Genomic DNA, 12,929 nt, shown 5'->3' with positions numbered 1-12,929 from the left:
CATGGTATCTACCTTTCTAAAGAGATATCTCCAAAGACACCTGAAGAAAGAGATAAAATGGCCAGGATTCCATATGCTTTGGCTATTGGAAGTTTGATGTATGCAATATTGTGTACTAGGCCGGATATCACATATGTTGTTAGTTTGACCAGCAGGTATCAATCTAATCTAGGTTTGGAACACTGGATAGCTGTTAAGAACATCTTTGAGTACTTGAGAAGAACTAAGGATTTATTCTTGATTTATAGAGATGGTGACTTGCAATTGGATGGTTGTATTGATTCTGATTTCCAATCAGATATCAATGATAGAAAGTCTACCTCTGGGTATGTGTTGATTTGTAATGGAGGTGCAGTCAGTTGGAAGAGTTCCAAATAGAGTACGACTGTAGATTCCACTACAGAGGCCGAGTATATTGCTGCATCAGATGCTGCAAAAGAAGCTGTTTGGATATATGGAACCCCGGTCTCACTAGAAATCCAAATACATAGAAAGATGCTACCACATTATCAGAGAAATAGTTGGGCATGGCGATATAGCCATGCAGAAAATAGCATCAGCTGAAAATTCAGCTGATCCATTCACTAAGCCCTTGTCACAAGCACAGTTAGACCGACATCTTGAGAAGATGGGTCTAAGGTATTGTAATGAATGGCTCTAGTGCTAGTGGGAGATTGTTAGTAGCATGCCCTAAAGCATATCATTTAGTATGTATCTTGTACATATTTTATTAACAAAAGGCATTTTCACTTTTCCGTTTACATAACATATTTATGTGTAATAGAAAAGGTCAATTGATATTTTATTAGAAATTCTATTCTTAAGTTATTAAGAATATGAGTGACATTATTTCTAGCACAAAGTATCATAAATTGGTTCACAACCAAGGATACTTCACAATAAGGATATGACTTATCTAGAAAGATTGTAATTGGGTGGCCATGGAATGCTATGCTAAGTGTTAACCATGGTCTATGAGGTGCCTAAAATGATTTAGAGAAATCATTTATGGTAAGAAAGAGTTCTGATGATATTAAGAGTTGATATCATATCTCATTACCAATTAGTGATAAGTCTAGTAAGTCACACACATACACAAGTAATCACCAAGTTAAATGTGATTAATTAAATAGGTTTGGTTTGCAATTAGATTGCAAAGTCCTTAGCATGGCTTGAAACCAAATCTAGGTTATTGGATGTATAGTATAAGTTAAATTTATATTTAAAGTGTTTAAATATGAATTTAATTATGAGAAATTAATTAATAGAGATTAATTAATTAATTTATATTCGATATAAATTTATTAGAAGAAGAGAAATAATTATTTTGGGTTGAGAACTCAAAATTAAGACACAGGGGTATTTTGATCATTTCACAGGGTGACATGTGGCACCATGAGATGGTGACACATGGCACTACACATAAGCTTGCCAATTGTCTTTTAATCATGTAAGATGATCAAAGTCAAGATTAAATCTAAGTTTGACACTTGGCACAATGTGATTGAGTCAATTAAACTAAGAGCCAATCAAAAGGTGACATGTGGCAAGGGTTTTAAGTGGTGACCTAGCTATATAATGTGTTGTTATGAAAGAGTAAAATAATAAGTTATTGTTCTTCATAGGTGTCGCCACCCTTGGAGTGCTCTTCCTCTCTTCTTCTTCATCTCTCATCAATTCAAAGAGAATTGCCAACACTCTCTTGAATTAAAAATACTAGAAATAGTTTCTAGTGTCCTGTATGCATCTATAACATCTTTAAAGGCAAAACCTGATTTTCTAATTAATTGGAAAGGCTTGAGAAGCTATTCAAGAGGATGTCATTGGTGATCTTGGTGTGGACATGCTAGAGGGACAACATCTGGTGTCTTAGGTGCATCTCGAAGGTGCCAAACATAACTGCAGTGCATCAAAAGGTTAGTGCACTTGTTCTTGTTCTAATCTAGGGTTCTAAAGAATTAATTTGTTAATTCTAAAATCTTAAATGGAAAATGTAGATCCAAAAATATATTAAAAGTGTTTTAATATGCTGTTTATCATTAAAATAAAATAGATAAAAATGAATCTTGCATGATGCATGTGACCCTAGAAGAAAAATTTTTGAATTCAATGATCTAACCTTATATTTTTCATGCTTCCGCTTTTCATTCATCATCATCACAAACAATCTTTCTTTCCAAGAAGTTATTAGTTTCATCAAATACAACATGAATAGTTTCCTCAACTAACAAAGTTCTCCTATTAAAGACTCTATAAGCTTTGCTATGCATTGAATATCCTAGAAAAATACCTTCATCTGATTTTACATCAAACTTTTTTAGGTTATCCTTCTTGTTGTTCAAAATGTAACACTTACAACCAAATGCACAAAGGTAAGAAATGTTAGGCTTCCTCCCTTTCCATAATTCATAAGAGGTTTTCTTTAAGATTGACCTAATCATTGCTCTATTCAAGATATAGCAAGTAGTGTTTATGGCTTCTGCCCAAAAATATTTTGGAAGATTGTGTTCACTAAACATTGTTCTTGACATTTCCTGTAAAGTTTTATTTTTCCTCTCTACAACTCTATTTTATTATGGGGTTCTAGGAGCTGAAAAGTTAAGAAAAATGCCATTGTTTGAACAAAATTCATCAAAAGATTGGTTTTCAAACTCTCTTCCATGATCACTTCTAATGGAGGAAATGGGTAAGCCTTTTTCACTTTGTACTTTCTTACAAAAAGATGTAAATACACTAAAAGTTTCATCCTTATGTGCAAGAGAATATGTCCATGTGTACCTAGTGTAATCATCTACTATGACCAAAGTATATGCTTTACCTCCAAAACTTATAGGTGTAATAGGACCAAACAAATCAAGATATAATAACTCAAGAGGTCTAGATGTTAAAACCACATTTTTTGATTTGAAAGAAACTTTGGTTTGTTTCCCAAGAGAACAAGGCTTGCAAACATGATCTTTTTCAAAGTTAATTTTTGGCAAATCTTTAACAAGGTCATATATTAAAAGTTTTGAAATTACATGCATACTAGCATGACCAAGTCTTCTATGCCATAACCAACTATCTTCTTCAAGAGATATAAGACATCTTTCATTTCCATTTTCAATGACATTTAAATCAAGCAAATATACATTTTCACTTCTAGGTGCAATGAATAATGTATGATCATTATGCAAACTTCTAATCTCACAATGTGTAGAATTAAAAATAACTTTGTAACCTTTATCACATACTTGACTTACACTAAGAAGATTGAATTTCAAACCTTCAACTAATGCGACATCCTTTATGCTTGGATTTTTCCCAATAGAGCCACTTCCAATGATGTAGGCTTTGCCTTTGTCTCCAAATCTCACATGTCCACTACTTTTTAAAATAAGGTTTGAGAATTTTTCTTTGTCTCCAGTCATGTTTTTTGAGCAAGCATTATCAACATACCATTGTTCACACTCTTGCTTACTTTGAAGACATACCTGAAATTAATTAACTATTTCTTAGGTACCCAAGTAAGTTTGGGTCCTTGAGAGTTAGAGACATTAAGAATCGTTCCTTTAGGTACCCAAATCCTTTTTACTTTTGAGGAACCTTTCCTTATAGGGCAATGACTAACCATATGACCATTTTGGTTACAATAGAAGCAAATAACATTTGGTAATGAATGAGATGAAGCTTTCACAAAGAAATTTTTATATTTTCCATAGTGCATGAATCCATCATAACCAAGACCATATTTTTTATTTGATAATCTTTGAGAAATAAGTAAAGTATCAAAAATTTGTGTGCCATTTGTGAATTTAGCTAAATCATTTGTCAAATATTCCACCTTAGTTTCTAAAATCCTATTTTTCTCAATGAGTTTTTCATAAGTAATTTTTGAATCTTCTAACTCCTTATTCAACTCATCAAATAAGAGCATTTGATTTTTATAAAACTTATTTTCTTGCACAATAATGCTCATAGAATCATTTTCTGATCTTAAGGAAGCAATTTCTTTGTTTAAAACAAAACATTTTTTCTTATAAACTTTGTATTCTTCATACAATTTGGCAAATGCATCTTCATAATCTTCAATACTAAGAGAGTCAGAATTATTTACCTCAGTATTGATTTCTCTTTGTTGAGAGCTTTCTGGTTTATCCTCTTCTAGAGCCATGAGACAAATGTGTGCAACTTCCTTGTCACTAGAGTTATCACTTGAGGAATCATCACTGTCCATCTAGCTAGCAATCAAAGCTTTCTTGCTCTTGTCCTTTGAATTCTTCTTTTTTAGTTTAGGACAAATTGGCTTGATACGGCCAAGTTTGTTGCATTCAAAATATTTAATCTCACTTTGGTCCTTGCTTGTTTCACCTTTGGGAGAATACTTCTTTAGGAATTTCTTATATTTCAAACCTCCCTTTTTGAATGCTTTCTTGAATCTTCTTGTAATCATGGCAAGATCATCTTCATCACTTGAACTATTGGAGCTGTCACTTAAGGCAGCCTTAAAAGCTATAGTTTTCCTTAATTCATCCTCTTGGCTTGACTTCAAGGCAATTCCTCTCTTTTTCTTTTCATCATCTACATTGCTCTTGCTCTTGTCATAAAGCATTTCATGAGTAATAAGAGAACCAATCAGCTCATCATAAGTGAATTTGGAGAAGCCTTTGGTGTCAAAGATCATTGTCACTTTTGTTTCCCATGATTTAGGTAGTGACCTCAAGACTTTCTTGACTAACTCTTCTTCAGTGAATTCTTTTTCAAGAGCTTTGAGAACATTCACCAGATCAGTAAATCTTGTGCTCATTTCTGAAATGGTTTCTCCAGGTTTCATCTCAAATAGTTCATATTCCCGAATAAGCCTATTGGCTTTTGATTCCTTCACTTGATTAGTCCCTTCATATGTGACTTCAAGTTTATCCCACACTTCTTTTGCAGATGTACAACTTGAAATACGATTATACTCAGTTGCATCAAGTGCACAATGAAGAATGTTTAAAGCTTTAGCATTTGAAGAAACTTTCTTCCAATCAAGTTCATTATATTCATCTTCTAGTTTTTCTCTATAACCATCAGCATGCAATTCTAATGGAACTTCAGGACCTTTAACAATTCTTTGCCAAGCTTCAATATCAATAGATTGAATAAAGTTTCTTATCTTAACTTTCCAGAAAGAATAATTAGAACCATTAAAGAAAGGTGGTCTAGTGATAGAGTGTCCTTCTACTAAAGGTGCAGGGATACCAGTTGTGTTAGACATGTAAGCCATTGTAGGATCTCTCTAAGGTGTTTGAACCTCAAGCAAGAGAGACAAGCTCTTATACCAATTTGTTGTCCCAAAGAAAGTGACCAAGAGGGGGGTGAATTGGACACTTTAGGCAATTTTTCAGTCCTTGCTCAAGACTTAATGAAAAATTGTGACTTTGCACTTCTATGTATGTGTATAACTCTGTTTCTAAGATGTAATTCAAGTGATCAAATAAATTATGCACAAATAGTAGCTTATACACAAAATAATTACTTAATATCAAGTGTATCTTCTCACATAAAAATTAGAGTTTGCAGGTTTAATTATTCAAGCTCAATATTAACTCAATAAAACAAATTTTCAACACATTCAATATATAATTAGAGAATCAAAGTGCTGAAAATTAAAGAGTTAAGGTAAGAAAAGAATCAAACACAATGTTTATAGTGGTTCGGCTCTTTTAGCCTACATCCACTCTTCCCAAAGTCCCACTTTGAGAGTCACTCCACTATTTGATCTTTTCAGCAGGTAAGATTCAAAGCCTTTACATTCTCAGCAAGCTTCCCAAGTGCTTGAGAACCTTTACAATGTCTTTACTTCCCACAAAAGACCACAAGCTTCATAAGGTGCTTGAAAAACTTCCACAAGCTTCACAAGGTGCTTGAAAACCTTCCACAAGTGTGTCATCACACTTACACAACCTTAAATAGGTTTTGGTGTAGAAGAAATCACTCTCAATAACTCTCAGATACAAAATTTAATGCTCAAAGATTGAGAGATAAGATTTTCCACTCAAGCTCAAGAGTATTTAAATGAAAGCTTTAAAAATAGCTCAATAAATTCTCAATGAAATAGGAACACTTTCATCAGGTAAGATTGTAGCAAATGATGCCCTTTATAGGTGCTTTCCAATGCTAAAAACGTCTGCTGGAGAGGGTGTCTAACAGCTCTTTAATTTTCAAAAACTAGCTATTACTACTTTGAAAGTCATGCAGCAGAGTTGTATCAGGTCAGAGTATGAAAATAGTTAACTAAAATTTTCACTGGTTAACTAGTTTTGTAAGACAGAAAATTTTAGACAACAAAACTAGTTAACTAATTTTCGCGATAAGTTAACTAATTTCGCTACTATCTGACTTAAATTTTGAAATTTTGAGTTTTTGAAGGAATATTGTAAAAATTATTTTGACCATTCAAAAACCTTAGAAATGATGTAAAAACACTTTTTAAACTGTTGAATATAAAAACAAAATTAATTTTAGGTCCAAAATGGCATAATCTCTCCAATCTTGTACAATGGACCTAAGAACTTAATTTCTATCCTAATTCTTCATGGACTTTGATTCGTCTTGTGTTATACAAGATGATAATCTCCTTTTATATCAATCATGTCAATAGAATAGTCCTTTCATTAATGTCTTTGCATATCATGACCTATAAAATCACTTTAAATACTTATGCACAAAGGGTTAATGTATTTTTTATTACGTTTTGTTATCATCAAAACCAAGCTTATTATAGCTTACGGGGCCTACATCCTCAATGCTGAAAAGGCTAAAGTACAGAATGCTAAAGTGTACTTTGCCAAAAAAAAATATTCATCATCCTCTAACCCCACATGGTTGAAAAAAAAAATTCCATCAAAGCCATTTTCCTACAAAATTTTAGAAGGAATTTCAAATAAAGAAATTATGTTATTTTTCTCATGTTCAAAGTAAGAAGTGAATAATCTATTTGTGCATAATTTAAAAAAAAAACTGCAAGATATATATATATATATATATATATATATATATATATATATATATATATATTTCTTTTTTAAATTTGATCTATAATGAATAAAAATATAAATATATATGATGATTCACATATAAAATAAATAAAATTTATCATATCTTTAGTCTCGTTTGCAATGAAAAAAAAGTGCAATATATATAATTAAAAATTCCCTATTTAAATTTCATCCACCATTAAGACTCAAAATATAAAATAAGATTTATTTATTTTATATGTCGATTTCATACATTTATAAATATATGCTATTTGGCTCCTTAATTTCATAGCTTAGCAAATGAATGGAGCTCTATGTATTATGCAAATTACTTTATCCGTTTAATTTTATCGGTCTATTTACTTTTTTATCTAAATTATTTGTCATATTTAGACGATTAAAGAGTATTAACCCTTTTTTTAATTTATCGTTTATATCCACTAAATATAATAAATATTTATAAAAGAAATAATTAGATAAAATAAAAAGTAATTTAATCAATTACTAAAATTTTTTTATAAAGATGAGATTATTAAATTATTTTCTTAATCACTATATAAAACTTAAATGCCAAATGCAATAAATAAATTGGATGGAGGGAGTAGTTTAGTAAAACTTGTAAGAAAAATGTAAAAGTTGACTTTTTTTTAGTAAGTTTTTGGTAGGAAAGTAATGAAAAGATTAGATAGCTTAGAGATTGAAAGAAATAAATAAAATGTTCAATAAGAAGATGTCATTACATTAATGCTTATTTAGATTCAAAGAGAAAACTGCCTACACCATGAGCTCTACCCCACATATGTATAAGCGAAACCAAATCAGTCTAAAGAGGCATTGGATAGATAGGGATTAGGCTGCTGCATGCAACCACAACTTGACCTTGGTGATTCCTGGCACCAAAATCAATAAGCATATCAGTTAATCGATTCGATTTGATTTTGATTATTATTTTAAAATCTTATAAATTTATCAAGTTCATAAAGAAAATAAAAATCCTCTAATGTAAAGAGAGGAAAAAAAAAACTCTGATTAAAAAGATAAAATTTTATTTAAATTATTATTATTTTTTTGTCTTTCATTGGACCAAGTAAAAAAATTTTGACTAATAGAATATTCCGTTTAAATTAAATAAATTGAGTAAAATATTTGACAAAAAGTAAACTATAATAATTGAATAATTTATTTTCTTAAATACAAGTTTTTATGTGTTAATAATAGTCATCTAGAGACTAAATAATAAGTTATTCATACTTTATTATCTAATTTTAAAAATAAAATTCTATAGTTCTTTTTTAAATAAATAAATATATATATATATATATATATATATATATATATATATATATATATATATATATTCTACATGAAGAATACGGAGATCCCTGCAAGACCCATTGGTCATCACACTATCTAGCAGCTTGGCATGCAAATATGGCAAAATAAGATTTGATTTAGAGCAAAATTAATGATAAGAAGGAAAATTTTTTTGCAAATTTTATTTAATTTCAATTAATACAGATGAAATTACAGCTCACAATTTTTGACATGACTTGTTTACATGGTACAATTCAACTCATAGTTAAGTGGATTTGAGTTTAGTATAAATAGGTTTGGGTCATAAATAGGTTAATTATTTAAGACATGTTAAAAATACAGGTTTAATCGGGTTAACCCACTTAACTCGATTAAACATATAACAATCTGCTTATTTTAACAGGTTAATTTATTTTATTTTGATATATTTAAACCTGTTATGACCTATTTATATATTGTTAAACTAAATGGTCTTATTACACACATACAAGAATGTATTTTAATATTTTTTATTGTGTTTTAACTCATTAAATAGGTTAAATATATCAAATGGATTAAACGTGTCTGTGTCATGTGAGATTTATAATGACCCATTTATTTAAATAGGTTAAATATATTTATCGTGTTGTATAGCATATTAATGATTCATTTATTTAAACGATTACACGGATCGTGTTGTGTAACCTGTGCCGTAAACACATTCGTGTTAGGGTCAAACACTTTGATATGATTAATTAAACGGGTCAAATTGAAATTAGCCATGCATTTTCGTGTTATACATGTAGGTTGATACGACATGTTTATGTATATGTATATATATATATATATATAAAGAGATAATTAGAAACATAACAAATAAGGATTACATATGAATAGGCAGAACAAATTAAAGGAAACAAACGCATTACCCTTCAAAGGGTTGAAAATTGAAATTAAGTAATCCTCCAAAAAAAGAAGCACATAATAAATATTAGGCTTATAGAACTTCGAAAATGGCTGTAGCCTCTAGCAGTAAATAATATAATGGCTTCTTAATTCTTCTTCTTCTTCTTCTTCAAAACAACTAATTATCCAAACACAAACAACAATCTCATCATCAAGATTCAACACATCTCCACCAGAATAAGTTTAAAAGGTCAACAAGAAGAAGCCTGCAGCCGCAACAACAGCGGAGGTCTTCAGGGTGGCAGCGTCGCTGGGGGCTGGAGCATCAGCAGCAGGGGTATCGCTGCTAGGACCATCAGATGCAGCTGGCCCATCGGCATCAGCAGCTGTTGGGGAGCCCTCGCTGGCGGGTGCAGGAGGAGAGGAGGCATCACTCTCAGGGGCGGAACCCTCATCAGAGGAGGAGGGAGAAGGGCCAGATGAGGCAGCGGGGCCATCAGCAGAGGACTTGGGAGCATCCGCGGCGGTGGGAGCTTTAGCATTGGACTTGGGTGCATCAGCTGGGGCTTTAGCATTACCAGAAGGGGCTTTAGCATCACCAGCTGGGGCTTTAGCATTAGCAGAAGGAGCTTTAGCATTAGCTGCAGGAGCTTTAGCATTAGCAGCAGGGGCTGAAGCATTAGCAGCAGGGGCAGAAGCTGAAGCATTGGCGGATTTAGCACCTGCAGGAGCCTTAGCAGGAGCAGCAGAGCTATTTTGAGCCTTACCTGAAGGAGAGGTTGATGGGGTGGCAGCAGGTGCAGTACTATTAGCTGCGAAAGCCCCAGCAATGGCAACAAAGATAAAAGCAAGAGCAAGAACTTGACGTGCCATTTGGTTATTGATGTTTTTTGGGGGTTTTGGAGACTTTAAGTTTTTTCTGGAGTTTTGTTGTGTAGTTGATTCTGTGCAGTATGCAGTATCTCTCTACAATATATAAAGAAACACAGCAGACATGTAGAATGAGGGAAAGTTGTGGGCAGGGAGAGAAGTTATATAGGATGAGGGGAGGAGGGAAGTTAGGGAAATGTAAGGACTGTGTTTCAATGGTTGATTAATTTGATTGGCTATATTATTGTTAATACGAAGACTTTAGTTGTTGCTTGACCGAGTTTATTGGGTTTGTTTTTGTTACTAAAATATTTGTGGTTTCAGTTTAATTAGAGATATGATCTCAAAAGAAAAAAGGTCCAAATTCTTGCTTTGTTTATAGTTTCTTTTACCTAAATCTTGAATGTAATAAGCAAACCAATTAGCACATGAATTAACTTTCTTTTGTTGTAAGCATAATGAAACTTGAACTGTGAATCATGAATAAGCTTGAACAACATCCCTCCCCATGGGAGCGACCAATATCAAGATTTTGGTGCATAATCATGTTTAGAAAGAAAGGGGAATTTAGGGATGTTTCCTAACTCATAGCAATGTAACATCAAAACCCACCAAATTAGGGAAGGAAGGGGAATCTAACCAAGTCCCTCCCGCATCGAATGGGGATACCACTGCCATGCCAAATGGCACTTGTATGTTGCAGCTAGCGCATTGCCTTCAAAACTATTTGATTTTAATATTACCAACAATCTTTTATTAATTGCAATATTGATTTGATATATATAAATGCTTATGTGAGATGTTTAAGTCATCAACTAGGGTAATATGGTCAATGACACACAGGTACATGAAAATGATAAACCATAAACAACAAGAACACAGGAGCGGACCCAGGCAAACAATATATATATATATATATATATATATATATATATATATATATATATATATATATATATATATATATATATATATATATATAGTACACGGCCCTCTCAATTAAAAAAAAAAAAAAAATTGTTACCTTAATATTGACTCTGGAATAATAATAAGGGGAGATTTGGTATAAGGTGAATATGAGATAATTATTATTTTTATAATTTTTAATTATTTATTAAATATTTAAAAAAATTATATTAATTTTTTACTTTATAATTATTTATGTCTTATTGATAAGTTAAATGTTAATTTTGGAGATATTAAACTTTTTTAACCTTCTATCAAACACATTTTAAGTTGAGAATAAAATATTAATAATAATAATAATATAAAGTGAACATTTATTTAGAATACTTTTTCCTTATTTAGCATGTAAAATCTTATAAAAATTTAATTTAATTGATTTTTTTATTAATTATTGTGTTTAGAACGAAAGAATTTAATTTATTTTTAATTTAAAATTTTTTATTTAGAAAAAAATAAAATTCATGCAATGAAAATTTTTTTAAATTCTTTTTTTTATAAATAATTTATTCCAAATGAATTTTTTAAAAATAAAAAAATAATAATAATAAATATATAAAAACAAAAAAAAAGACAAAAAGGAAATGACAATGCTCTTTTATTTTGACATAGCTAACTTGATGATTAAGGTACATGCTTTTAAATTTCTCTTTACTTCTTGACGCATGTTCTTTGATCTCTACCCTGCAAGAACTAGGGGTGTGTAAATGGTCGGTTCGGTTTCGAACCGAACCGAACCGATAAAATCGAAAATTGAAAATTAAAAATTTTAAAAACCGAACCGAACCGATTGATAAGAGAAAATCGAACTGAATCGAACTGATAAATATCGGTTCGGTTCGGTTTTAAACCGATCAAACCGAAATTTATAAAATTTTATTTTTTTAACATTAAATTTAAATAATAAAAACATAAAAACAGAAAAAAATTAGAAATCAAAACTAAAAAATCTTAAGGTTCGGTTCAGTTTTCTTTGATTTTGGTTCGGTTCTATTCGGTTCGATTCAATTTGATTCGATTTTTTTTATTTCCTATATATATTAATAATTTCGGTTCAGTTTGATTTTTTTGATTTTTTTATGAAAATAACCAAACCAAACCGATTAAACCAAAATTATCAAAATTATAAACCGAATCGAACCGATTAAATTTAAAAATCGAACCGATTGAATCGAATTAATCGGTTCGGTTCGATTTTTCGATTTAAACCAAAAACTGCTCTTCCCTGGCAAGAACTACAACAACACATATAAACTAATGAAATAAAATTGTAATGTCCATCAAAAACAATATATCAAAGCTATAAGTCCACATGCTAGGCATAATGAGAGAAGAAGGAACGGGAGTAACCCAAAGTGACTTACGGCAAAGGGATCATTATCAAACAACATAGCGCATGGCCTCCCCCCAAGGTCTATTAAATTTATTAAAGAGCCAGCAAATAACATTAGATGAACCATCCTTCAAAATCTCTTCTTTAAGGATGGATCAACACCCATGAAAATGGTTAACTTTATTTTATAGATTTCTTTAATGATTTATTTAATAAAATTAAATATGAAATAAAATTATAGTATTATTTTTATTTTATTTTTTTTAAGATCCATATATTATTTAATATTTTAAATTATTTTAAATTCAAGTTCTGATATTTTACCTATATATCTTTTATACATTAAATTTCTAGTAAAAATATAAAAATAATCGAATTGGGCGAAATCTTCTCTTTAAAGTATTTTAATAATGTTTATAGTAATGTTAGTAGGTATTTTTCAAACTGTTCCTTTTCTATTCATTTCGGTATTTCTTATAGAGGTTGTTATGTAAATAATAAGACTCCTACTCATAATAAGTTAAAATTATTATTTCTTTCCAATTTTGATATAATTAACATAC

The 12,929-nt window shown here is 30.7% G+C and overlaps 3 protein-coding genes across 3 annotated transcripts; all 3 read right to left on the bottom strand.

Annotated features, from left to right (window-relative positions):
* Positions 1-2,144: 2,144 nt before the first annotated feature.
* On the bottom strand, positions 2,145-4,216 carry LOC131175867 (uncharacterized). The gene is made up of 3 exons (XM_058140547.1): positions 3,824-4,216; positions 3,234-3,473; positions 2,145-2,351 (listed from the first exon to the last, which is right to left on the bottom strand). Exons 1-3 carry the CDS (start codon positions 4,214-4,216, stop codon positions 2,145-2,147), a joined length of 840 nt encoding a protein of 279 aa, XP_057996530.1.
* Positions 4,217-5,248, bottom strand: LOC110667521 (uncharacterized). The gene has a single exon (XM_058140546.1). The coding sequence runs from the start codon at positions 5,246-5,248 to the stop codon at positions 4,217-4,219; it is 1,032 nt and encodes a 343-aa protein (XP_057996529.1).
* A 4,195-nt stretch (positions 5,249-9,443) lies between these two features.
* On the bottom strand, positions 9,444-10,073 carry LOC110667537 (classical arabinogalactan protein 6-like). The gene has a single exon (XM_021828394.2). The coding sequence runs from the start codon at positions 10,071-10,073 to the stop codon at positions 9,444-9,446; it is 630 nt and encodes a 209-aa protein (XP_021684086.2).
* Between the last annotated feature and the right edge of the window lie 2,856 nt (positions 10,074-12,929).

Source organism: Hevea brasiliensis, chromosome 18 (genome assembly GCF_030052815.1).
Source record: "Hevea brasiliensis isolate MT/VB/25A 57/8 chromosome 18, ASM3005281v1, whole genome shotgun sequence".
NCBI lineage: Eukaryota > Viridiplantae > Streptophyta > Magnoliopsida > Malpighiales > Euphorbiaceae > Hevea > Hevea brasiliensis.
This window is presented reverse-complemented; position numbering and strand designations above follow the sequence as displayed.